At 35.7% G+C, this 26,784-nt stretch overlaps 1 protein-coding gene across 1 annotated transcript in view; it reads right to left on the bottom strand.

Moving 5' to 3' along the window:
- Positions 1–26,784, bottom strand: part of DENND1B (DENN domain containing 1B) — a 153,673-nt gene that overhangs the window by 18,298 nt on the left and 108,591 nt on the right. Inside the window, exons 14-20 of the mRNA XM_050307110.1 lie at positions 25,404–25,529; positions 16,727–16,828; positions 11,508–11,598; positions 7,904–7,944; positions 7,001–7,069; positions 4,797–4,853; positions 3,914–4,024 (exon numbers count right to left, since the gene is read on the bottom strand). Coding sequence (XP_050163067.1) covers positions 3,914–4,024; positions 4,797–4,853; positions 7,001–7,069; positions 7,904–7,944; positions 11,508–11,598; positions 16,727–16,828; positions 25,404–25,529 — 597 coding nt within the window. The remainder of the gene's footprint in view (positions 1–3,913; positions 4,025–4,796; positions 4,854–7,000; positions 7,070–7,903; positions 7,945–11,507; positions 11,599–16,726; positions 16,829–25,403; positions 25,530–26,784) is intronic.

Here is a 26,784-nt window from a genome sequence, read left to right as displayed (position 1 = left end):
ACTGTATTTGGATCCTGCAAAGTCATGGTGAATAGTTCACTTGGTATCTTCAATATAGGAACATTTAAAAGTAATGCTGACACACAGGGATTCCTGGTAAATCCACACTTAGAATCCAAATGCCCATTTCCATTGCAGATGCAAGATACCTGTAGTACCTTTAGGCACATACTATTACATACATTTCCTTAGAGACACAGGGGCATTGCTAATTTACTAATTGCAAAGTGAACTGGTGGTTCTTATTTGGTATTCTACAAACCTTCAAGAGTGTTTTATTAGCCACAAAATACATTAGGACTATTAATATCCTGAAATGCTCCATTTTCAATAAGCTACCCTAACATCTAATATAACAGCAAAATTACGAAGATTATAATCATGAAACCAATCTTTCTGGCATTCTAATCAGGATCACAATAAATACACTTTCTTTTTAATTATATAATTATTTGGAACAATTTTACAGAGCTCCAACTGCATTTAGGCCCCCACGTACCCAGAAATCTGCATTACCTGAGAGCATAAAATGAAACAGAATTAAAACAGATTATGCAAAACCTGAATGCACCACAGTCTAATGCATGCCCTGCTGTACCCTTCTCATCAAGAGTTAAAGGAACTCCACAACATCATTGGGAAGATACCGCAGTGTCGAAGCGATCTCATGCTCGCATTAATTTCTCTTTCAAAAATTTTAGCTGTTGATTTCTTATACCTTCTACATGCCTAATTAATGCAAGAGATAAAACATACCAGAGACATATTATTAGCTCTAGGCACGAAACAGTTAACAGCAGTGCACATGCCAAGGTTTTAATAAGGCTTAACAATAAAAAGCTTCAATCCTCCACTTTCACTCGATTTTGTTGTTGTGGTTTTCCCTTGCTTAGGGCAATCCATCTGTTAATGTTGACTTGCAATATAGCTAAGCTCGTGCACATATAAAAAGCCTAGAAGAGCGAACCTAAGCAAGAGGAAGCTCAAATGAATATTGCAGAGATAGAAGGATTCATCTGAGGCACAGATTAATTGTGTGCGCACACGCGCATGCACACGGGCACGTAGGAGTGCACTCCCCTCAGTTCTGGTTTGTTGCTGGGGTTTTTTTGTGGTTTTTTTTTTTTGGTTTTTTAGGAAAGACTTGCAAAATGCAAATTATAGGAGGGCAAGCTGATCACTACGGTTTGCAATAGCGTATTTAATTATTTATCCTCTGATTAGGTTTTGACAGCTATTTTACTCGCTGTACTTTTTTTTGATTTACTGCTAATTTTTTTTTAAAGTCTATTGCCTATCTGGAAAAAAAAAATACAATAAAGCCACTATGACAGCAGTGATAAAGCTTAGTAAATATTCATTGTTAAAAATGGCTCTGCACTGTGACCAGTGCTGGTATTCTCCCTGGGCCAAACTGGCCTTGTTTTCAATAAAACCAGAGAAGTATCCTTTCCCTTGAGCCCTGTTAGGCTGAGGCTGCAGTTGGAACTGTCATCTTCACACAAAAGCAAAGGGGTTGGGTTTTACAAACGCAAAGCCTAATTGGGAGATCTTCATGGCTGTACCCTTGACATTTATTAAAGCCTCATCAACAAAACAGGAAATAACCGTACTAATTAGCAGACCCATATACAAACTACTATTTGTTGGGGTAAAAGCAGATTCACTTTTTATTGTAAAGGAAACATCCTCTCAGACCCCCAAATCCTGTTATGATCCAATTTTTAAAATAATCTTTCTCAGTGAAGCAAACTTTCATATCATACACAACTTTTCAAAATAAATATGTTTTACAGCATCTCAGGTACTATTAGTCAGTATTTAACTGTTTTCAAGAAGTGGAGAACAAAAACCTCAATGCATGCATCTGATATGGCATAAAATGTGACATCAAATTCTTTATATTTACAATTTTCTAAATGTTTCAGTATGGAAGAAATAGTAATCAAGGCCAGAGGTGCCTCTTGTTTGGAAGTAAGATGACTATTAAAAGCAATCTCTCTCTTTTGTTCATTGTTTATTTAGCTTTTGGGGTGACATTCAAGTACACTGACATAACTTAATATCTGGTCCTTACTTCAAATATGTATCAAATTGCATGAGCCCTATTTTAGCACTATACTGATACAGACACTCACGGACATCATTTTAGAAATCTGGGTGGAGAGGCTCATTTGCAGGATAAAGAGTTATTGCAGGATAAAGAGAAAAAGGATTAAATCTGACAACAATAGTGTTCTGAAATTCATTTCTTTTAAACAGCAGTTTCAGTACTAGATCAAACACTGTCTCATACACATGCACTGTGAATACAAATATATATTTTTATGTGGATGTGAAGTTTAAAATCACCACTTATTAACACAGAACTTGTATTTACGTTATGCTATTCAAACACAAAGAATAAAAATAAAAACAAGAGCAGCAACAGCAGACTATTATTTTTTTAAAAACCTTTTTGTTTGTTTGCTTTTTGGAGGGGAGGAAAAAGAGGGCATGGCGTGAGTGAGGGGTGAAGGAGTTCTTGGAGAGCAACCCCCATGTGCTCCTTCCTGCCCACTGGGTTCACGTGACGTGTGGGACAAGTGCTGGGGAGAAAACAAGGGACCTTCATTTTCAGTGGGGCAAAACCACGGGGCTGTTACTACAAGCTTTGCTGGTGAATAAACCGCTGCCATGCATGTGCAGGTGTGCAAACAGCTACGGACAGACCTGCACTCCTGCCTTGTTCCCAAAGCTAACACACAACTTGTAGGAACAGCAAAGATTACAGGATTTAGCACTATACAGCTGCAAAACATGCAGAAGTTAAATTGTTCTGTCTGAACACGTGCCTTCCAAAGAAACACTTAATAGTACCAAGGTAAATTATATCCCTTTGTATCCCTAGACTCCTGTACATAACAGTAGGCAGCATTACCACATCAACGAAGAAAAAAAGTCTTTGTTTTATTTACAACCCTACTAAAAATTACTTAATACTACTGTACAATTTCACCATCATTTAGAAATAATCTGCATCAGTTCTGTGTTAAATTTCACAAACTTTATTATTGATAAAAACTAATTAAAAATCAAATTCATTAAACAGACAATCCAGATTTTTATTACTGCAATATCTAGAGTAAAAAAAAAAAAAAGGTTGATCAGCTGGACTGAATTTCTAGACTTAATTCTCATATGAGGAAGATAAAGGCATTAAAAATCCACATGTAACATACTGAAAACATGCAATAACAATGTAATGTAAAAATAACACCTATATATTAAAAATATGTATGTATGCAGATAATAATTTGCAGAAAAAAGTGTTACAAAATCTATTTTGTTGATACCTTTGAAATAAAACTGTCAAACTGAGTCCAAAACCTTTTAAAACACTTGCCAAAGTTGAGACACTACACCTGTTACTTCAAATCTAGAATAGAAAGGATTAGAGAACAAAAGCCAAAACATTGGCACTGTATTAACTAGTTGACTTATTATTAAAATAATAAATCATAATGATATGAGCAAGGTTAAAGGCCATGTGGCTGCCAAAACAATTTACTAGAAACAGAAAATTATTGTGTCTCACCATAAGAAACTAAAAAAGATACCTTAATAGAGACCTGTGAATAGACCAGAATGAATTTTTTGTGAGAAGCCTCTATCAGAAACAGTATTTAAGAACTAAATCCCAAGTCCATACTTATAAATGTCCTGTTCTTTCCCCTCTCAACAGGGATGAAATAGAAATAGCATTTTTTTTCCATACAAGCTGTATAGCAGTATTTCTACAAACCCAGCCTTTTAATCACACTATCTCAAAGACAATAAAATAATCTTGAACAAATTCACCAAAACACTAGTGTAAGTGGCAAAAAAATTTCCCCATTCTTGTGAATACGAACAGAAGTTTCAGGTGTCTTACCTGTGCCAGTCTTCGTTTCTCTGAGCTTGTTCTTTTCTCATAATGTGATGTGTAGATGGGAACAGCCTGTACTGCACCAGCACTGCAAGTTCCATACTCTTCCTCACTCTCCTATGCAACAAAACAGATTTAAATTCCTTTATTTATAATCACTACCTGCAAACATACCCTCCATATTATGCATGCAGAATGCATTCAAAATTATCTTGCCACAATCTATTACTGTCATGAAAATACCATCTGTAGTAAGAAAATCAAATTTAGCTTTTCGAGACACTGGATTAACAACATTGTCATTTAAAAGTTGAATTGTTCAAATACTTTTGATTTTTTTCTTAAAATAGCATAAAAGATGTCTAAGAAATGGTTCCTTCTCCATACAGAAAAATCTTATGTGGAAGTAAAATTTTGAACGGGAAAAGCAGCTGCAAGATGCCTAAAACACCCTTTCTAATGAAGCTATTTATTCATCTCTAAACATTGCTATTGTTTCAAAAATCTTACAAAACCAAAACTGGACAACTACACTTTCTGAAATACATTGCACTGCGAGACTCTCCCATCTCAAATTCTCTGCTTGAAGCAAAGGCTGGGATTGTGATATCAAAGCAATCAACTTTATGAAAACATACATCCTCTTAATGTATCTTTGAAGACCTCTGTTGTTCTATGATAAAATATGCAAACAATAAAGAGATTATTCAGTGGATGCATAGAATGACAGATAGTTGCCAGAGGGCTCGTTATGAAAAATGTATTGTTGAACAAAGGGCTAAGCATATTTCAAAAGTCATTAAAAACACAAATCTCATGTGATTTGTAACCCATAAGCTTCAAACTGATACAGGAAGCAAGGTAAGAAAGTAAAAAGTGCACTACGTACCTTGTGTTTTAACTTACTCTTCACTTCTTTTATTCCTTGCCTTGCCTGGTTTTTTGCCTAGAGAAAGAAAAGGACTTGAGTGGCTCTGCAAGACACTGGCTGTAGTCACGGAACATGCTTTATGATGCCATACCTATTTTACTTTTTTTTTTTAAACACCTGGTGAGATAAAGAGCAGCAATAACCTTTGGGACAAATTTCATACATGCACTGTCACTATATTTTTTGTATTCATGCTTTGTCTGTATATTTGAGGATTTTTTCAGTACATGCATGCCAATGCTGTGAAAACATATATACTCAAAAATTCTCCATTATTATTAGGGATGGGCTAAATATGGTCATATGCAACACTTCTTTATTTGAAATGCTCCTTTAAATTTGAAAGGGCATTTTAGCAGTAAAGCATGTTGAAAAAATGCTAAGATTTTTAAGATGACTGCTACAGTGTTCCAGTCTGGCAACTTGCAGGGCAACATCAATCTTAAGAGAAATGAAGTGATTTCATATGCAGATGGAGATTTTGCCCAGTGTTGCTGAACAGCACAGTGCTGCTATTTAGGGGGGAAATTCTGTATGCATTAAAAAGGCAGACAAGGATCACTGTTGCATAGAAAACAGCCAAGAATATTCTTCAATACAGAATACCATGCTCTTATGCTAAAAAACATTTGAGAGAGAAAAGGAAGGAGTAGGAAAAAAAAAGATGGGGACACAACATCAAAAACTCTAACCCTAATAGAAGAAAAGGTAAAAACTACAAAAGTTTTCAAGGTTGTCTTGAAAACAGGATTTTAAAAAATACACTCAAGTCCATAAATATCTGGAAATTACCTATTTTTTCTATGGTTTTCTGTACATGGCAATTCAGAAAAAGAAAATCATTTTCTTGAATCAAGAGGTCAGAGAGTTTTTTTGATCCTTAAATCATACATCCATAAGCTCAGTAACAGCACAATGGGGTGCCATGTAGCAGGTGCTAACCTGAAAGCCACTTTAAACTTTCCAGATCATGCTCACAGCATTCAGATGAATTTTGGAGTGCTTTGTTCTAACTCTGAGGGATGGTCCCAAGCACATTACTCAAAACTACCAACCAGTTATCTAACAATCAAGAAATCCATATTTCATTTCTCTAGTACAAGGCTCCATAAAGGGCAACAACATAAGAAATCAAATGGGGTATAAATATGAATACCATGTACACATGGATCTTCAAAAATTTACTAGTGTTTCCTGGCATATACAGAAGTTCACTCTGAAGAACCTTTACTATCAAGGACATAATTATCAAAATTGAAGGCTGGGAGAAGATCATGTAACCACAGTCTAAGATAGTACAAATTAAGATGAATAATTTGCAGATAACCTGTTAATGAACCATCTTTTAAATTATAAATAAGTCCATGGATATGAAGTATATTTAATTTATTTACCTGTTTCTCTCCATGACTGCTGTGTTTCTCAAGTGATATAAAATTAAAAATTCTGTTTGAAAACTTTACTGAAAATACACTAGCTTAGACTGATTTTCAGATTTATTTCAGGACTACTTATTATGCAACCAACTAGTGACACAATTAAAAAAGCAAAAAGGAAGCCAAAAGTCTCTTCCCATACATCAAAAAAGCAACCCTAAAATACTTCCCACTTCATTTTATACTACTGCTGTTTTACCATACTGCATAACACCATTTATAGTCTCACATGTTTTACTGGTTAGGCAGTCTTCAAAAACAAGATCTTTTAACATCAGAAGTATAAGCATTGAATCCAGTTAAACATGAGTATTCCAATATCATCTTTAAAGGAGCAGATGATTTGCTGCACACATTACTGATGCTTTACCACATCTTTCCAACAGTGCAGCACTTAGTGCCAAACTGAAATTGCAGCTGTGTATCAAATAGCTAAATTATATTCAAATAAGCTTCTAGTGTGTATTAAAACTGAAACAAAACCAGCACACTAATGCTTTGAAAAAGTCTATTTTTATGTACAAGCTATCTGGAAGATTCTGAATCAATTCTAAATCCTAGAGCTAGATGAGAAAACAAATGAAGCTAGACACTTTCTAAAGGCTGAAGTGCTTTTCTGCAATACATTTATAAAATGCTCAGGTTTTTAAGCATTCAGGAAGAACAAGAGGTTGCAGGAAGTTGCTGTATTTTTATGTATTATTTATTTGAAATAGATGATCTTACAAATTTATATGCTGTTTTCACAGCCGGAGTGGCTTTGGTCATTGCTGTGTTGATCAGCGCGCCGCCTTTCTGAAATGCACAAAAAAATTTATTTTAGCAACATTTTAACACAAGTCAAACCTTAGTGCAACAGCAAGGGAAAAATAAACAGCGTGCTGTGAAGAAATAACCACCTTCCTTTTAAGTGGGCAAGAGCAACCACAGCTGTGTTTCCTCTCCAACCTGCTGTCTGCAGCCACACAAGGGTTACAGTACGTCATTACCACGGCTGACACTTTTATCAATGCATTCTAACAGAATGATGTATTCCCGTTCTTCATTCACTGTTACCATTTCAAAAATCAATTCAGAAGTTAAGGCTATTTTTCATGTGTTCCTATCATATTTATTATGCAACTAAAAAATGCTTTGACCCCACGGAAAGGACGATCTCATTTAATCACACAAGAATTCTCTTAATCTAAAATAATATATTTTACTAATCCTGCAGAATAACAAGGTTATACCAAGGGTCTTTTGCTAGCCAAACTGCACAAATCCATATTAACAGAATTGCTATTTACTAGAAGTGATAAACTTCATATCAAATTGTACTGTCACACCTAATTCACAGTTATGGAATGTAACATGATACAGAAAGCAGTGAAATCTTTAACTATACAGACAGAAAAGCCTTATGCATTTTGCCTTTTTTTTTTTTTTTTGTATGGGACTATTGAGGTTTTTTAAATCCTCAAGAAGAAAAACCACAAAATTATTGCATATACCATAGACATGTTATTAATTATAGAACACACATTTTCCTCACAAATGAACAAACTTTTACCATTGCATAAATGTAAGAAAAAGGATAAAGACTGAAAGGACAAGGCAGCCAGTATAATTATTTAACTAAGTTTATACCTTCACTGTATGCATCCACTGTTGGTACGATCTTGAATTTCCTGAAATAGAAACGTAAAATATAACACAATAAAACATACATTCAACATTTTAAATGTTTCAACCCTCTTCACTATCTGCATAAAAAAATGCCCTTAGAGGATTATTTATTAATTTAATTCTCTGCAGATAGACAAGGAATGTAAAGATAAGAATATACATACACTAAGAAAGAAACCTAGGAATCTCTTATTTCATGTTTTCTATCTCCTTTGTAAAAGCTTATCTTTTCAACCCACAAGGTTTTAAATTACAATTTAGGTAAAAAGAGAAATTAAAACTATGATTAGGTATCATACTGCTAGAAAGTCTAAAAAGAAAAGCACTAACTCAAAGGAAAGAATACAATATCATTAACTGCATTCAACCATAATGATCCCTCTGGGCAAACTTTCAAGCCCCACAGTGACATGGATGCAGAAGGTGCAATCCCAAGGAAAAAGAACTAGAGTAAATTCTAAGGGTTATGGCACAACTATCCTTTTGAATTCTTAACTATATCTACTTTCTTTCACCAAGAAAAAACTCTAAAGGCAAGTGAGAGCTACTGGCTTCTGCAGGGCCACCGAAGGCTACTGTGCCACTAAACTGGTCATGAAGGACAATGTTAAATTCTACATGGTGAAGAAATGAATACTATTTCCTAAAAGTGCCTCAGCTGAACACCAAAGATGAGGTCCATGATCCCTGAGAAAGTTTTAGAGTACATCAGTCGCTTGAGTACTCCAGTACTGTGAGCTGCTACTTCTTAACCTTTGCAATAATCAAGTAATTAAGATCGGGGTAGAACTATTGCACTGACTAGTGGAAAGTCAATAGAATCTCCTAGAACATGTCTGACAACTAACTGGATTCTTGTAAAAGGTACTCCAAAGTTTCTCAATGAGGTGAAAAAAATGAGCTGTTTATACTCATATCAAGGCACTTTCCACTAAACTTTCTACAAGCAATGTTGAGACAGCCAGACTCTGAGGAATGATGGCACAAGTGAAAACAATGCTTGCTTAGAGAGGAGAGGACCTGACAATCATTATGATCCTATCTCCACTAAGAGATGTCAAAACAAGCAAAAATAACTCATTTTTCACTTATTTGATCTGGATCCCTAGACCTGTCACAAAAGGAGGCATGCAAATAACATGTAATAGGGTGAAATTTAACAATTGCCAGTATGTTAAAGAAACTGCATGAACCATAAGTACTTTCTTTAATATGACAATTCATAACTTCAATTCTTATCAACAATAGTCACGTATCATCTGGATTGTGGTGTCCTCAGGAAAGTGACCTTTCCACATCTGAGCTGTAGTTTCAAACGCTTTTTACTTTTTCAGTTTTCCTTATTCTACCACCACTGATATCAGACCAATGGAAAAGAAAAAGATTGGAGGAAAATTCATGTGATTACAAATTACTTTATTTAATGTATACTACAAGAAATCCAAGTGCTAAGCCAATCCATCACTATATTTTTGTATTGAAAGTTACATAAATCTCTTGAGAACTAATACTTACACTGAATAAAACATGTAAGAGAAAATAAAATTATAAGTACAAAGTGCAAACTGTAATGAAGATGGCTGACAAATTTATTTTCAGATGTAGACACAGAGAAATAAGTTTTGACCACTTTTACTGAAAAAAATCATTAGAAAATGAAATTTCAATTTTAATCTTCAATTTCCAGTTTATTTTTCTTTTCTGGTTTAGTTACGCTTGCATATGGGGAAAAATGCCAATTTACAAAGAGATTACTTAAAGAATCACTTTCAATTTGATTCAGTAGTTTTTAAATTATATTCTCTACAGTTAAGAAAGTGTTCACCTGTCCTTTTAACAGTTTGTAGCTCACACTAACTTTCTGGGACTTTTCTGAAATCTGGGTTTCACCTGGTTTTTTTAAACCCTGGGCTTCCTGATAAAGTTGATGGGAGTTAACTCTGCAAAGAGATCATAGTTCTACCCTATTAGTGTCACAAAGTGTCACCTTCCATTGCATCCATATTGTTAGCCCTGCACTTCATAACAATAATGAGACAGCAGTTATGTAAATACTGAATATGTGCCCTAAGCAATTTGTCCACAGCCTGGCAATATTCAGCTTGCCTGATGTGAAAAGTACACAGGCAGGGCAATCTACCCGAGAAGTGATGGCAGGGCTGAGCAGTCCCTCCTGAGCAGAGCCAGGTGAGACATGGTTCACAGGCCGCCAGAGCACAGCCAAGAAACAAGCTTTATCTAACTTCTATTGCAGTTTTATTGCAGCCTCCTGACCCCTAACTGCAGCCAGCAAACGAGCTCTGAATACTGACATCACCTATCTGAATAATGGATGCTCGATGCCTCGAATCTGTTTACAGAGCAGCATAAGTTACCCTAAAAAGGCAGGAAAGAAGTAAATCTCTGTATAACTAACCACACTTTAATCAAGAAAAAGCCCCACAAATTATGTGCTAGATCCTAGCACAAGACAGAGAGGGCAGGAGAAGGCAGTGAAAATCTTGAACAAAAGCAATTATGTACTTTGAGTATAAAAAAAGGTATTTTGCAGGAGGTACAGACGGCTGTGCACCACTTGATAGTTTCTCTGTGGGTGCCCATTCAAAGGCAGTCTTGAAAAGGAAGCTGCCATATGCAACTCTGTGGATTTGCTCAAATCACATAACCTCCATCTACTGAGGAAGCTTCTACACTACTCTCAAGATGGACCATAAAACAGTATTTGTGCTGGGCATGAATATTTTGATACCATCTATTATACCTGTGCGGGTTTGGGCTGTGGTAGAGTGAACAGCTGTGTGGTGTTTAGTTGCCAGCTGGGGCTAAAACACGACAGTACCTCAAAAAACAATAGACCTGTACTAAATGTTTAACAGGAAACCTTTCAGCAATTTTGTAATAATCAGGATTGGATTCAGCATGCACTCTTCCACATGGGTTAGCTAATGTGAAAAGCACTGTAACAACTGTCAGTGAACACAACCGAGGCAAATAACATGAGGAATAATATTTTTGTTTATGAAGAAGGCAAACTTCCATGTCCCTTCTCAGATCATATATAAAAGTTACGCAAACTTTCCCTTTTTTAGAGTAACACATTTGCTGGAGAAAGCAAATTTCTATTAACATTTAGGAAATCAGTCTGATTTCTACACTGCAGAAATAAGTAGATGTGAAAAAGAGAGAAGTGCTTATGGAAAACCTAACTAGACAGAAGTTAAGCATCACGAATATCAAACATTTTAAAAATAATTTACAGAGAATGTATCATATTACATAAACGTGGACACTAGAGTGATATCCCGTCCTCTGCTGAAATATAAGAATTATTTTACTGGATTAAACAAACGTATCTTCATTTAATATACTGACATAACCAGACACAGAATAGTATGTGTCCCAGCAGTGATTTGTTAACGGTTAAAACCTTTCCAAGAACGAATGGAAACAATGAAGCAGTAACAAGATTAATGACTTCTAAAATTTACAGGACATCATGAGGACATCATGTTGAACAGTTCCCAAAGAAGAAGTGTCAATGAGTACACACAAATTAATTCTGTACCTCCACAAAAGCCTCCTGCTGTGATTTCTTCTTCAAAAACATCAGAGAATCCTCTTCCTGCATTTAATTTTGATAGTCGACCATCAATAAACTGGAGGTGGAAAAAAAAAAGGGTCACACTTTGTTTTCTCTTCTTCTGCTTTACAGTGTTATAGTTTCAAGTGTGTTCATTATAATGGAATATGTATATTCAAGAAAACATATGGCTTAAGGATGATAAGGCTGTTGGATGGATTTTGCAAGAGCAGCTGTAATTATGAGCAGTAGGTATATAAAGTACTTTATACAGATCAAGTAAGTTATCTATATTTTCTTAATACCATGAAAAGAAACGAATTTATTTCCTTAAAAATGCTAACTTTGGATTTGTAATCATACCCATATAAAGGTCACTGAGACAATCCTCGATGTTCTGTTGTGAATTTGTAAGTTTACTTCATCAGAAAAACAAAACAAACCTCCCTGTGGCATCCCTTTCTGGGCAGACATCAACAGATATGAAGTAGAACTTGCTGTAGACAAAAAGCCCCTTAAGAAAAACTGGAAATATTTCACCACACCCAGTTCAAAGAAACAATAGATGATGATGTCCACTGGAGGTCTATTGTAAGCATGTGTTCTACATGAGAAATGGCCCTAGAGAGACCGTAAGGGAGGGGCAATTGTAGCAGGACCATCCAGTGAACAGCAGAGGAAAGCTGTGGTTGGGTTCCAGAGATGTGGCAGAAGCAGGATGGATTTGATGGGCAGAGTCCGAGCTGACTTGAAGGGAATTTCACCCTAACTCTACAGGAATGTAACACAAAGTGCCAAAACAAAGCAAGGCCTAATGCCAAGGCAGACCCCTAAGATCCTCTGCACCTGACTAAGCACAGTACAGCATTGACACCACTGTATTTTTAAGTTCTAATACACTTCTTTGTCCTTTTGGGTCTTTTTAAGCACTAACCCTTATTTAGGTGCATCTACAGATTCATATTGCAACACTTGTCCTCATGCAGAGGTTACAGCTGCATGATCACATGAATTTGCATCTACAGACAACTTACATACAAAGACTGAAATGATCCAAATGTGTCAGAAAAAGTAAAAATAATTAATGATTAAACCTTGCAGAAGGGATTAATACATTCTTTTCAAGAATTATCAGGCTTCAAGGAAGTATAACAAGCACATTGTTATAGGTTTAAAATTCTTTCAAGAAGCAACCCCTCCCTTCTTGTTTTGAAAAGGCTAAATCAAGTCTGACAGATAAAGCGAGAAAGCATTTATCCAATTATACATAGTTCATCTTCTAGCAAGAATTATGAGTTATGTGCTGATAATAAACAGTACATAGGAACCAACCAGAATTAATTATTTGGTTCTATCGTTTTTTACCACAGATTATCCAAACAGTGTCAGTGACAACCTGATGCTTGTCAATGAATGGACTAATGACATAAAAAAAATAATTTCTCAGAGTACAAAAATTCCAGCGGCAAGAATAAGGCAAACACAAAGATAATTTCTCTCTCTCCCTTGTCTAAATCCCTTCTTATTTTTTCACTTTACTCCAAGTTGGCTTTTTTCCAAATAGGTTGGTTCATGGTCAGACCACTGTGGGATCACTGGATTATTTCACAGTAAGAAGAAGAGATAAGAGCACCTTTAGCTACTGCTGTGAAAAAAAAAAAAACACCAAAAACCAAACGACTCCCCCCGCCATCTCAGCCTTTGAACTGTAACACATTATCTCTTTGGGGAAAGTTATGAATTCATTCCATACTATAAACTCATGTAAGATTTATGGACATACTCATCATTTGGTAAAATCCTATCAACAGAAGACTGAGACACTAACTGAATTTGAGTATTTAATGTAAATACTGACAAAGAGAACTGTTAGCAAAAAGATACTGGAGACATTTAAAGGAAATGATAAGTATTAGTAGTGGTAGTAGTAGTTATTACTTTTGAGTAATTTACTGTTAATGGTTGCCCTTAAACTGCTACATGAAAAGAATAGCATGTGGAATTACACATAAAATTTATATCTTTGTCCTTCCATTTTTCAAACCTGTCCTCTCTTGAAAAATCCGGGCCTGGTATTTCAAGAAAAATTGTCGTATGCAGCATATTTATTCAGGAAATAGGACTATTTAATACATAAATAATAGTTATTTTCTTTTTAAGAAAAATATACGATTAGACATCCTAATAGTTTAAGAATAATGATAACCAGGGTTTTATCATTAAATCTATTCAGGGTAAAAGGTAGCTTTACAAAACTAAAGCCAGCAAATCGCAGCAAATTGAACTTCACACATCCCTATAGCTGTGATCCATTTCAGCATATTTAGCATGAATTACTTCTACAAACTCCCGGAATAATGTATGTTTTCCATGAACAGTTTGGTTTACTCTCTTTCAGAGATATATAAACAGCCCTTCAACTTCCAAAACATGTGAAGTCATCAACATGATATAAAAAAGTTAACTCCCTAATTTATAAATCTGAGAGAATAGCTGGAGGCTAAAAGATAAACTAGACATTGCCGCTGCCAAAAATATTCTGTCTCAATTCTCAGTAAAGACTAAGATGCTGAATATAGGAAATGAAAATAAGATATAGAGATGAACATTACAATACCCAAGGAATAAAACTTAAGTCAAAAACCTTCTAGTTTCAACTCCGCTACATGATGCTGAGAAAACCAGCACATACATCTGGAAGTTAATCTAATTTTATGAATCTATCAAGGTAAAGGAAGCACAGTTGAAGTGAAGAATAACAGGACTATTACTTAAAAACCAAACGTTTTTGTAAGTGCTGGTCTGCCAGTTTGCCCTTAACAATTCAATGAGGTTTACAAATAGATTTTTGGGGAGAAAAATGCCAAATGAGCAAATGAAAGATATATGAGTTATTAAAACACTGATTCTCACAGTCTCTTTGACAATTAATTTCCTAGATAAAGGAAATGCAGTTTATCTATACCACAGAGAAGACTCTTGCATTTCAAAATACTGGTTAGAGGAAACAAAAGCAGATACCTGAACAGTACACCTGAACATTAGGTTGGATGAGGAGTGGCCCAAGAAGGAGGTAAGAGCTTGTAATGATGGGAAAAATGTCAAGATGAGCTGTGGTCATGGTAAAGGTAAGCATTGGGACTGGTCCTGTTTCCAGGTTAGTTAATGGTTTTGATACAAAAGATTGGCATATGCTATTACATTTAGGGATATCACTAAACAGAAAGCACATCAAAATGCAATACAAAGTAAAAACAGGTGATGTTGAAGATGAAAATAATCTGAATGGGAATAACAGAAGGAATTAAGTCCACAATTTATTCTGACAGAGATTTCCTGGTACTTTGGTGAAAATATACTACCATTTCCAAACTTTAAAAAGTGTTTATATTAGAGGAATTAACATGTTTTGATGTAGGGGAGAGAAGATTAAAAAAATACAAAGAAAAAAGGACAGAGGAATGATTTTATAAAGTGGCACAAATAAAGCTCACTTGTCAGTTATGGCAAAAAGGGTGTATTTAAACTACCAACTTTCTGCTTGGTCTAGGTTTACAGCTGCCTCTAAGAACTATTTTCTGCTTAAACGACCTTCCATAGCAGAATAAAACACAGTCTGGTCTCTCTGAACACAAACAACTTTGAAAACAGCTCATTTGTCAGTGGGAAAAACTGGAGAATACGCAGCTGGGCTGAGGATTAGCCGAAAAAGTAGGAGTAACCTTTGCAACAAAAACTAGAGGAATGAAAAAAACCTTCTACGACTACTACCACTATTAAACCACACACATCATCAAAATTGTTACTATTTCCTAATCCTCTAAAGTATATTATTTCCTTTAGTGGAAATAAAATCAAAACAAGCTATAAACAAACTGTAAACTCATTCTGTTTAATTGAACACTTTAAAATGTAATAGGTAAGTACAGAGCCACACTGACAAGCCCATCCATTTCAGTGGAATAAAACCTATTTCTTACAGCTGAAGATCTTGCTTGAGTACTAGAAGTATGACAACAATTTGGAAACATTGTTTGTAAACACCTTTACATTAAAAAAGCTTCATGCTACCTTATCTCACCAGACACACAAAATGTAAACAGCACTTCAATCTGTGACTTCTTTCCATTTCAGCCCAATTAATCATACTTCAAAAGGTTTCAGATTTCTTATTTCTTATTTTATATTTTTATTTACATTTTTTATTGTATAACATATACCACAGTAAAACTGAATGAACCCCATCCTATGACCATATTTTCACAGGACTTCTACAAAGTATCATCCTCGCACAAATCTTTACTTTAGACATGAGCCTCGATTAACATCAAATGTTGTCTTTGAAAATTAGAAGATTCCACATATAATGAATTTCCCTTATCTATCATGGTAGTATATCTTCAAAAAAGTCCCCCAGATTATTTAAACATTAACTCCTGTATATCAATCATTTCAGGTATTTGCAGGCAAATATATACTTTTATGAATCTTCTGATTTCATTCAGATTTTTCTTGATTTTCCTAAAAATCTAGTAATAAGTTTAACACCCTTTTGATGCAATGGATGCAAAGGGGGAAAAAAGGAGTTACAGAATAAAATCAACGAACAAAAATAATTTCAAAGTCTGTAATCAAACTATAACTACGCCATGCCAGACATTCAACAACTTGTTCCCTCGTAATCCAAAATCTGCATTAACAGATCAGCTAGAATATGTTCAGGCCACCCCTATGGCTCAGGCTTGTAACATTCTCTGTGTGCACACTTCAAAGAGCCTAGCAAAGAAAACTGCAACTGCAGTATGAATCCAGTTTTTAAATAAAATGCCACTGAAGTCCAATTTAAGTAAGCACTATGTTGTTTAAGCTCTTTGGTCGCGAGCCAAGAGAGCTGAAAATGAAGTTCAACCATCAAGCTGGGAGATCCATGGTTTTTCTTGTTTAGATGGGTTGCTGACTGGCTCTGAAGAGACACTGCACTGGCTCTGCACCCTGGAGTTATTTTTTTGTTCAACTTCATCACTGCTCTTTTTAACTATTAGTGAAGATTTAAAAATACAACAAAAGTGCAATGACTGTACACAAAGAACCTCTACTTATATCTCATCCCAGAGTTTCATAACCTGACAGAAAGGAAAATGTATTTAAATACAGATATGCTTGAAGAGAAAATCATTAAACATGGGTTGTTTCCCCTCTCATACCTGTTTAAACAGTTGAAGATTAACAGCAGTTTCCAAGAACTGCTTAGTTGTACTGGAACGATGCTTCACAAAACTATTCTCGCAGAATGTTATAGGCTCTCCCTAAAAAATTGAAACAGAAAAAGTTAGACGGTAGGTAGAGTATACATATATGTTGATTTATATAAAATTCTCCATCAAAAATGTATCATCTATTTCTTAACAGATATTCCCTTTCAAGAAGTCTTGATAAATGTGCACACAGTTAAACAGACCTAGAGGACAACAAGAAAACCCACAAAACAGAAGGTACAAACTTTCTGAAACATGGTTACAAAAAAAGTTTGAACATTAACACTTAATACAATAAAATGTATTTTCCCACATGGGAAAAGCACACAGCCTATAGTAATCAAAAATACTGCACCAAATCACATGGATGATGGAAGAAGATAAAATTGAAGTCAGTGCCTGTTGGGAAAAAATGAATACTGAAAACAACACTCATTTAAAAACAAGAGATGTTAATGGGAGTATTTATAAACAATCAAATTCACTCATATGTTATTTCCTAATTTCATTTAAAGTTTGCTGTCTTAAATATGCACAGACCCCTGGACATTCCCGAGGAGCATTCCCCTCTTTTTTTTAGGGATTTCACCAAAAAGCCTCTCACCCAAGTTTACAAAAACAAAACAGGTTAGAAACAACAACCAAGGGACTCGAAGACACAACTCGGAATTCAACAAAATGCAACCCCTAAACCTACCACAGAAAATTTTGCTGCCCAAAAGCTACATGTACAGTGCAGTCCCACAGCAGAATAAGAGACATGTCAGCCATTCAAAACAAAGATCAAAGACAGCTGCTATACTGATCTTTGCAACAGCTCTAACTGGCCCCTTTAAAGACATATTTATTCATGCCCATGATCACCTCAGCTTTGTGCTCCTAACCCTGTTTAACTCTGATGGCACATGTCACTTCAAGCACTTCCCCACCACTCTGGTGCTTCCAGAACATCACAAAGTGTTTTCTCTGTGTGACCTGGGTGAGTTTGGTGGAGCAGCTCTAAATCATTTTCAGCTGTTCTTTACACCTTACACTTGGTTTTCAAATGGTTCAGGTGTGACCTAAAAAAACGTTGCAGTAGAAACACTGTGATGTCATTTTAAAATCCAGTTCTTGTACTATCAAAAACTTCCCTCTTTTTGAGTCTCTCTTTTAAGAGGTCCAGTCCTACTCAGCAAAGTACTTAAGTCGATGTTTAACTTGTTTTTAAGTTTTACATCCTTACTTCTTTATAGAACCTCTGACTTTAGAAAAGATCTCTCCCTGGAAGAGCTAGAAGCCTTACATTTACCCAACACAACCCCTCTCCTGTCTCAGGGTAGCTGCAGTGCTCAGATACAAACCCAGTACAACATGCAGCACTGGGTCGGTCAAGTCTCCAGGAGAAGCACCCAAATTACTCCCCTTACTTATCCTGAGATAACTGGTGAACACTGCACACATGCAGGACATGCTGCATCTGCCAAAGAGCTTGAAATGTTCGTGGTACTTTAAATAGCACTGCCTTCCTGACCCACTTTGCATTAGCTATTCTTGAGCTCCTAAAGAGTCTTAAGAAGATGACTCCAAGCTACTTAGCAAATCAAAGTGCATCAAAACAAATGGAACAGTCTCCAGTGAGACATGGTGGTATAAGACACAGTGCTCCTGAGGGCAGACTCTCTCCTCCTTTCTGTCGCTCTTCCAAAATATTTCAAGGCAGCAAATTAAAACAACTCCTTATATATACATATATTACATATACATATATATATATATAGTATTGTTAAACAAATAAGCGACTTCTGGAAATACAGAGGCTTTGTGGGAGCACAGCTAGGACCAGATGATGGCTCATGACATAGTAGGAAACATTACATTTAGGACTAAAGAGAGAAAATATTTTCAAAATATATAATTTAGGAAAATAAAAACTAAGCTCCTGCTTCCCACTGCCACTTCCCCAATTGTCTGGGAAAGATGAAGGACTAAAAAGGAGAGGTTGTCTCCCAGCAGGAGAGAAAACAGGCATGCTTGCTCTCCCTTTCACACCAGCCAGGGAAGAGGGAGCAGTCAGATAGTTTCCTGATGGCACTTCTCTTGCCCAAGTCATCCAACAGAACACCAGGATATGGTAGTTCAACACACACTTTAGTGCATGGGCGTAATATTTTCCCAAATACCTTCCTTTAATCACTGGATGCTTCAGATACCTGGTATCTGCGTTGGTGCATCTGTTCCCTTATCAGTTCAGTTCAGAGATAGAATAACCAAAGTTATTTCTTTGCTGAAAATGTATCTAGTTCTATAAAGAGTTTACATCCAAAAACCACCCTTGTTATTCAAACTTGCTGTCTCTGAGATTGCTTTAAAAATCTGAGTAGGTTTAAAGCTCCTACCTATTCAGCATATGAAAAGGAGAAAATCTGTTGAAACCTGTAGCAATTCCACACAGAAGTTTTCTCAGGCTATCTATGGTAAGTTTCATGAAACTGAATTAAATAACACAATTAACTCTGAGCTATTTATTTGTTCAAGGCTCTGATCAACAAAATAATTTTCTACATAAAACTTCTAAAAACCTTCAAGATTATTACTGTAAACACAAAGCCTCTTGAAGTGCTATTTAACAAGTAAATTATTGAATCAATATAAACAAAAATAGCCCTAGATGCTTTCATATATAAAGCTTATAACATTCTTGTTTCTGTAAATACAGCTGACTGCCTCTAGAAACGGAGTTTTGGATGAATGCTGCACTGTTATTTAACTACCAGACCATCAAACTGGCCCCTGTCGTATTGATCTACAATGTACTTTCAAAACAAGTTCGATCCAAACCCAGTGGGGACTCTGTACTGAAAAGTAGACAGCTAATACTCAGACCAAACAACCTATGCCCAAACATGATATCTGTCCTTTTAACAACAGTTGCTATAGAATTTTCCTCCCCTTTCATAGCTTGCCACACACAGCAGGAATTTCTTGCTCCAAGCTACACTCACATTTTAAGTAAGCTATTTATACAGACCTCAATGGAACATGAAAACTGAGCTAAAACACTGTGATCATTTTAAAAGGAAAAATAACCTAGATTAGAAGATATGTTCGTGCTTTCTAAATCTAATGATATTTAACTTGAACAAGAAGTACAAATATTTTAATTTTTTGTTTCAGAAAACATTACATTGCATCTCTCTAGCATGAGATGACTCATGCCAGCTATTAGTTCTACTGCAACAATTAATATAATTTCATATGGCAGCTCTTGCTTACTACATGAGGAATATAGAGCAGGTAGGTATGGCCATAGCTTCATTGTTTGGTTTTTTTTTTAATTTATTTTTTAAAACCACCATAATTTTAAATAGCATCTTGGTTTGGATATTAAAATTTCTCTGTTTAAAATCAAGGAAGTACAAAGTTGAAATTTCATCTTCTGTCATGATGTTCAGAGCTAAGGGGTAATTGAGCACGCACTATGATTCTACTCCAGAAGTTACCATTTACAAACCAATTTCTCCCAAATTTATTAATTTTTTGTAATCTGCTAAAAAAAAAAATACTCAAATATGCTGATATTTCTTATAGTCACAATTATACCCTACACCAACTCCTATTAACAGAATATCTCCATTCAAGAAAGGACCACTGCAGTCCTTAAGACAAATAAAACAATAAGGTTTTCAACATGTAGACTAGAAGTCTTATGGGAGTCACAATAACTAGTCATAACTCTGCTTTTTATTCCACTGGGTGGTTCTGGATTTATACACAAACTATGTTCTGGTATTTCATTACTCTGTTTGTGTGCTCTGCTGTACTTTCTACACTTCACTCTTGGGAGAAAGGTAAACAGGTCAATGATCATTTCAAGAGACATCTGACCTCAAAAGGTTTCGTTTTGAAACTCAATTACAGTCAATCATTATTTATGCATTCTCAAGCAATTCAGGTGCATTCTGTATCTCAAAATATTTTTATTTCCAATATCATTTTATTGTATTATTCTGATTTATCGCGTATTGAACGCCATGCTTGGCATCTGTTGGGCAGCTGATGTCACCACTTAAAACAGTGTCAATACTGGCCCAAAGCATTCCAGTTAGCATTCAACTAACATGAGGTCTGACAGGTTCTGCTATCTTCAACATGGAAGTTATCTCAGTCCCCTGGTGTGATGATGAGACCATGAACTCCTACTGCTGAGCATTCCAGGATAAGCCATTAGTGCCTTTGCTCTTCATTTCTTAATTTCTGATGAGCAATGTTAAAACCATCATAACTTAAAACAAAGCCATTCTGGGTTAATTTCTTTTTTTTTTTTTAACATCGAGAGCTTTGAGAACTTTTTCCCTAAAAGAGGTGATCTTTTTCATTTACTTCATCTTTTGTTAGATAATTCTGGAAAAAAAAGCCAACTTTTCAAAGGCAGAAAAAAAGTTACTGTTCATTAGTTTTCATTTTCTTTTAATACAAGTGTCACAAAGTAATAGGCTTTGTTTATTTGAAGTACATTTGAAGTGTATTCTTCTTGCCATTTTTTTTAATAAAAAATGAAATATCACACTTGAATTTCCTCTGGATGTTTGCTGCTTAGAATGTTAAAATCAATCTTTATCATGGTAAACACTTTTATATTCACTATTTTTTAACTACTTCTTCATTCTATTATCTGCCCCTCCCTCTCTAGGACATAGATTGGGAATATTGCCTTTTTAAGAATTCTTTATATCATATATTGTTTTATCAACTGACAGTACTGCATATGATTAATGGAAAAAAGTTTACTAGTCTTTGCTTTCATCAGCAAGATTTGCCCAAGTACATGCAAGGAAGAATGTGTAAAGTAAAAAAGGTAGGAAAAACCCAATGTTGCACTTATTCTGACAGCAACACTACAGAAATTGCACAAATTGCCATATTTGTATCTATGTCCTACCTAAGCATGAAATCCTGAAACATGAAATATGCAATATTATCCCCAAATGCTGAACTACCTAAAGAAATTAGGAGCAACAAAAAGTTCAAGACCAAGTTGTAAGCACCCAAAGCAAACATAATTTGGATTTGCACAGGAATTTACATGATGTAAAAAGCATTTATCCCACAACTCAGCTCACTGCAATGCCTCAGCAGGGTTAGACTCCAGTGATCAGAACTGCTTGTGATCACTGATGTTGCACAATGGCTCCCACTGCAGCTGCTGGCTGGGTGAGAATAACAGCACACTGACCGCTCGCCTTTCCGTGTTCCAGGGCTCCGTATGGCAAAACAATTCCAAGGGCCTCATTGCCACTGCTGGAAATCCCTCCCCCAAGGTCTCCAAATTGATTGCAGTTCCCTACGTGAACGAGACCATATATGACAAAACCATTACAATTCACCACTCTGCTGATAATACTTTTTTGCGGATTATTTTTTGATCATAATGACACTGAAACAGTTTTTTCGGTCATCCCCACCTACCATGCACGAAGTGGATTCCTTCTGGATTAAACTAAAGCAGAGCTCCAGCTAGTCACAGGTATTCAGCATTCAACACCAGACTAAAATGAGAACCACAACAGAGCCAGAAATGCCCACCGTGCACACTGTAGCCCAATAGCTGGGTTGCTTTGCCCTGCAGATCCATATGCAGTATTTGCTAATGTAAAGTGTACATATTAAAAAAACACTCTTGGCAGATATATCAGTTTGACAGATTAATTTAGTACTATGATTAAATCAGAAAAAACAACAATTTCTACTTTTCTTGGGAACTTTTACTGGATTAAGTTTTTTGTTATCATTTAATACACACACACAAAAAAATATTATCACCTTTATCTATTACATGTCATATTTCCTGTCTGTATTAGAGTAGTCAGATTTTCCATATGGTCTTTCAGAGTCCCATGAACTCCTTCCAAGACCCCTGAAGATTCCCATTTTCCCTTTCACCAATCATTTTTTTCAATAATTGCTAGACGTTTGTTCAAGACATATTGCTACACCGAGGAGAATCTGTCCTGTGCTGAAAACAAACAGTTGCACAGAATGAGTGTTCAGTGTGATGAACAGCGTTTGGAGTGAAGAGAAGTGTTGGATGAGTACAGACACTATTAAAGCTGTTCTTTACTCAAAGTGAATATTAATGACAGTTGTTTCATGATTCAAGTTAAAAATTGCACAGGACACAGTTGCAAGGAAAATAGTTCACTTGAACATATTTTTCATCTTTCCAGCAATCGGTAACTATCCAAATACATTATTTTATTCTTCATCAGGATGTTTACAATCCTCAAAATATTACCCCAAAACCTTTCAGTTCTTGATTTTGGAAATATGACACACTTATTTATAGCAAAAGGATTTCAAATCTATATAGAAAACACTCTCATTTAAGTACTACAAATTTTCTCCAAGAATACTACTTGAGCTCTTGAAAGAATGTAAAGTCCACAGCTATGATTTAGGTTACCTTATCAGACCTAACACCACAGACTCCAAAACAAAGAGAAGTGTTTTCTTTGCCGAAACAGTTCTCAAGTTTTGAGACTCTTGAAATAGTCCTAATACAGTCAGATGTGATTTGATTTTTTGAGCTTCCCAATCCATAGTGTAAAAGGGAAATGTGGAATGAGCTGAACAATCATGAGAAAACTCCTCTTAGTTTCTAATAATCCTGAGCTAATTCAAATTTTCTTTCAGAATAAAAATTCTGTGAAATCCTAAATTAAGAGTTAAGATAATGTGAACACAGCACAAAATAAACATTGTACCTTTTTTATTTATTTTTAAATATGCTTTGTCTTTGGACAAGTTGATATCAATCCAGGATAAGCTAGTATTTGCCAGCAGACTTCTGTCTGCTAAGATACTCTGAAATAATGTGTCTTTAAAAAAAAAATCAAGCCACAATGGTTTCATAAATATCTTCTCTTACAAGCTATCAGTGGAGCCAAAAAAAGATAAATCTGCAAAAGAAAATAATGCGGAAAGAAAGACTTCAAAGGTCACTTTGACAAATGTCTGCCAGTCAAATGATGCACACTGCAGTACTTCCAATGCAGTACAAATGTAAATAGCTCAGATATGCCAACTGCTAAACTGAAATAAAATGGAAATCAGTTAAAAGGAGAGCTCATTTCAACAGAGACACAAACCAGGATGCTAAAGAACTTGCACATTGAGTTCAACAGTTACCAAAACAAAGGACTGACTGAAGCTTATTCCTGGTCAGAACAGGGCTAAGGACATCAACCAGACTGACATCGTTCTGATCACATTTCAAATGTAGATTAAGACACTTTTTGACTTAACAGCTCTTACCGCAGGCTGCCATGAGTCAACATGGACCTTTAGACTAGGGAACAAATTAGATAACCCCTCCTGAAGCAAAGCCACGTAATGCCACACTATCTGATACGCTGAAATTACTTATTCTGCTGAAACAAGCAGAGAAAGTGTTGAAATCCAGAAATTTTTTAAAACAGGTGCAGCCATTTCAATATGGTATGCAAACTGTCTTTCCACATCATATGAAAAGTGCCAAACACAAACACCTGAACTAAGCTCTTGAGCACAACTTCATTCCTGAACAGGTTACTTTCCATCTCAGTAACAAAGCCCATCCATCAGCGGCACAGACACCTTGTGTGTAAAACGCTCTTGGCAAAAAAGGCTGCCTGTAAGAGAAGTGCTGGGGTAGAAGAAGACTGTGCCACACTGTATTTTAATGTTCCCTCCAGTAAAAGGCTCATCTGGAGACCTCTTCCATCAAGGAAAACCACACAGTTCCTTATCCAACAACAATGCATCGCCCTCCTAACACCCAAACAAACATCCACCAGCTTTACAAACTTGTCCAGTGAGGACAATTTTCTCCTATCAAATCTCTGTATCTACCTGAATACATGAGACAACCAAACATGTTATCCATGGAATCCAATTTAGCCGATGTCATCTCAGGGCATTTTATCAAATGGAACTACCACCAGCAGTTTTCAAGTATCACAGGAAAATAATCTGGAGTGATAGATGAAATGAATCTCTAAGGTTTTTTCAGATAAATTATTTTATCTCCAATAGGCTCAATATGTGCCACCCTCATAAACCAGAAATTATGAAAGTCCACAACATATTGATCGACTGAGTACCAGCAAAACATCAGAAAAAAGTTCTGATGGGATGAAATGGGTTTTCATTTCTTCTAACTTCTAAGAGTAATCAAGATAAATGTATAATATGAGAGATGCATGTTTGACTCGTACCTGGTGTTTACTAGGAAATAAGATTTCAGCCTCAAACACAGCAAAGTCTCTGGACTGGTACAGTGAAAAATGGTGGAGTTTGAAAGGCACAGCCTCTTCAGTTCTTCACCACATTAAACCAGGTGAGCTGTGCATAACCAGTTTTATGAATACAATCTGATTTTTTACTAAATAAGTTATAAAACTGATACAAATAAGAGAATAGCTGACTTTGGATGAGTACTTCTTCTTCAGTACAACTCACTGTCCGGAATGGTAGTGTCTTCTAAACTGGCAATGTATCTTTTGGAGTGTAAGATTTAAAACAGGCTGTTTCAGACTAGGTCAAAACACTTCGCATTTTCCTTGCTCTTACAAATGAAGGAGGGAAAGTAACAATGAAGCCATCTTACTGGTTTGTATCTCAGTGCATCCCTGTAGGATCCAAACAGTGCTGCCTGTGCCCGAAGAAAGGCCTTGGCTACTCCATCGCCCGTAGCTGTGGACTGCTTTTTCAGTTTATTTTTCAAGGCCGAGACCTGCACGACAGAGTGGAACAGTTAAATTAACACCTCAGAAATTGGTACAGCGAGGTATGAACCCAATCAGCAGGCAAACCATGGTGTCTACAGGTCAGCCAAAAATTCATCCTCCTCCTTGATAGCTTATCTTTGTAACTGCAAAGAGCACCTGCTGGTCTGTTAATTGAAATGAAAGCAGGGGATGATGGTAGAGTGCTAATGCAAATTGGTTTATGCTCTCTTTTTTTTTTCCAAGGCCTCTTGACATAAATAAGCTTAATTATTTTACAGTAAAATGCATGTGAGCCACTTTTCTGCAGATCTTTTTTTCATCATAACATGTACTTACTTGTTTGAATGAAGACAGTTGGATATGTTTTATTTATGCTATGAAGGTTTACTTTTAAGGACCCTTAATGTTCACTTACTACTCAGTTTCAGGGAATAGCTCTTATTTTAAGTCAAATTACTATCTTACATCATTTCTCATGCACCATGGGAGTACCTGCTACCCCTGTCAATCAGTTGAAAAAAATTTTGTGTAAATTCAATGCTATAATGCCTTTAGAATTTCCTCAGATATAAAAAATGTGAAAAGGAAAAAAATAAGAACGATAATTAGAAGGTGCATTTACCTGAAAAGGAAAAAAACCCAAATATTCTTATTATAGTGGTTCACTTTTTTTTAAGGAGGTCTGTCTTTTTTTAATTCGCAAATGACAACCACTGATTATACCGAATTAGAGAAAAAGAGGGACATTTTAATTTATATCATCCTTACTTGGACATACTTTGGAGGAAAATCCCATAGTTCTGGAATTGTTGCAGTTTTCCTGAAAGATATGTGGGATTACACCCACATACAGTCTATATTCTCCTAATTTCCATCATGAGGGACACCTGGAGATATATGTCCACTCCAATTACGTGGAATACTTTTCTAAATAAGTTTGTATTTCAATATACCCAACAGATCATTATATGTCCCTAAACAAAGTAACATTCAGAGTTGCTCTTTAAACAGAACATTATAAACACAAACTTATCACCTAACCAACTTTCATTCTTTTGGAAATATACGAAAGAATGAGTATCTTTTTGTTTCTTTATGCAAGCAGTCCTGACTGCTCTTGTAGATGATGATTGTAATTGAAGTGTCAACCTAATTAACAACTAAACTTTGAATAATGCTAATGAGAACTGAACATGGCATCAGAGAAAAGACCAGCTCTACAGGTGATAAACCTTCACAGTAGTGACATTTTCCAGTGTA

Source organism: Myiozetetes cayanensis, unplaced genomic scaffold (assembly GCF_022539395.1).
Source record: "Myiozetetes cayanensis isolate MyiCay16 unplaced genomic scaffold, myiCay2020 scf12, whole genome shotgun sequence".
In the NCBI taxonomy this organism is placed as follows: domain Eukaryota; kingdom Metazoa; phylum Chordata; class Aves; order Passeriformes; family Tyrannidae; genus Myiozetetes; species Myiozetetes cayanensis.
This window is presented reverse-complemented; position numbering and strand designations above follow the sequence as displayed.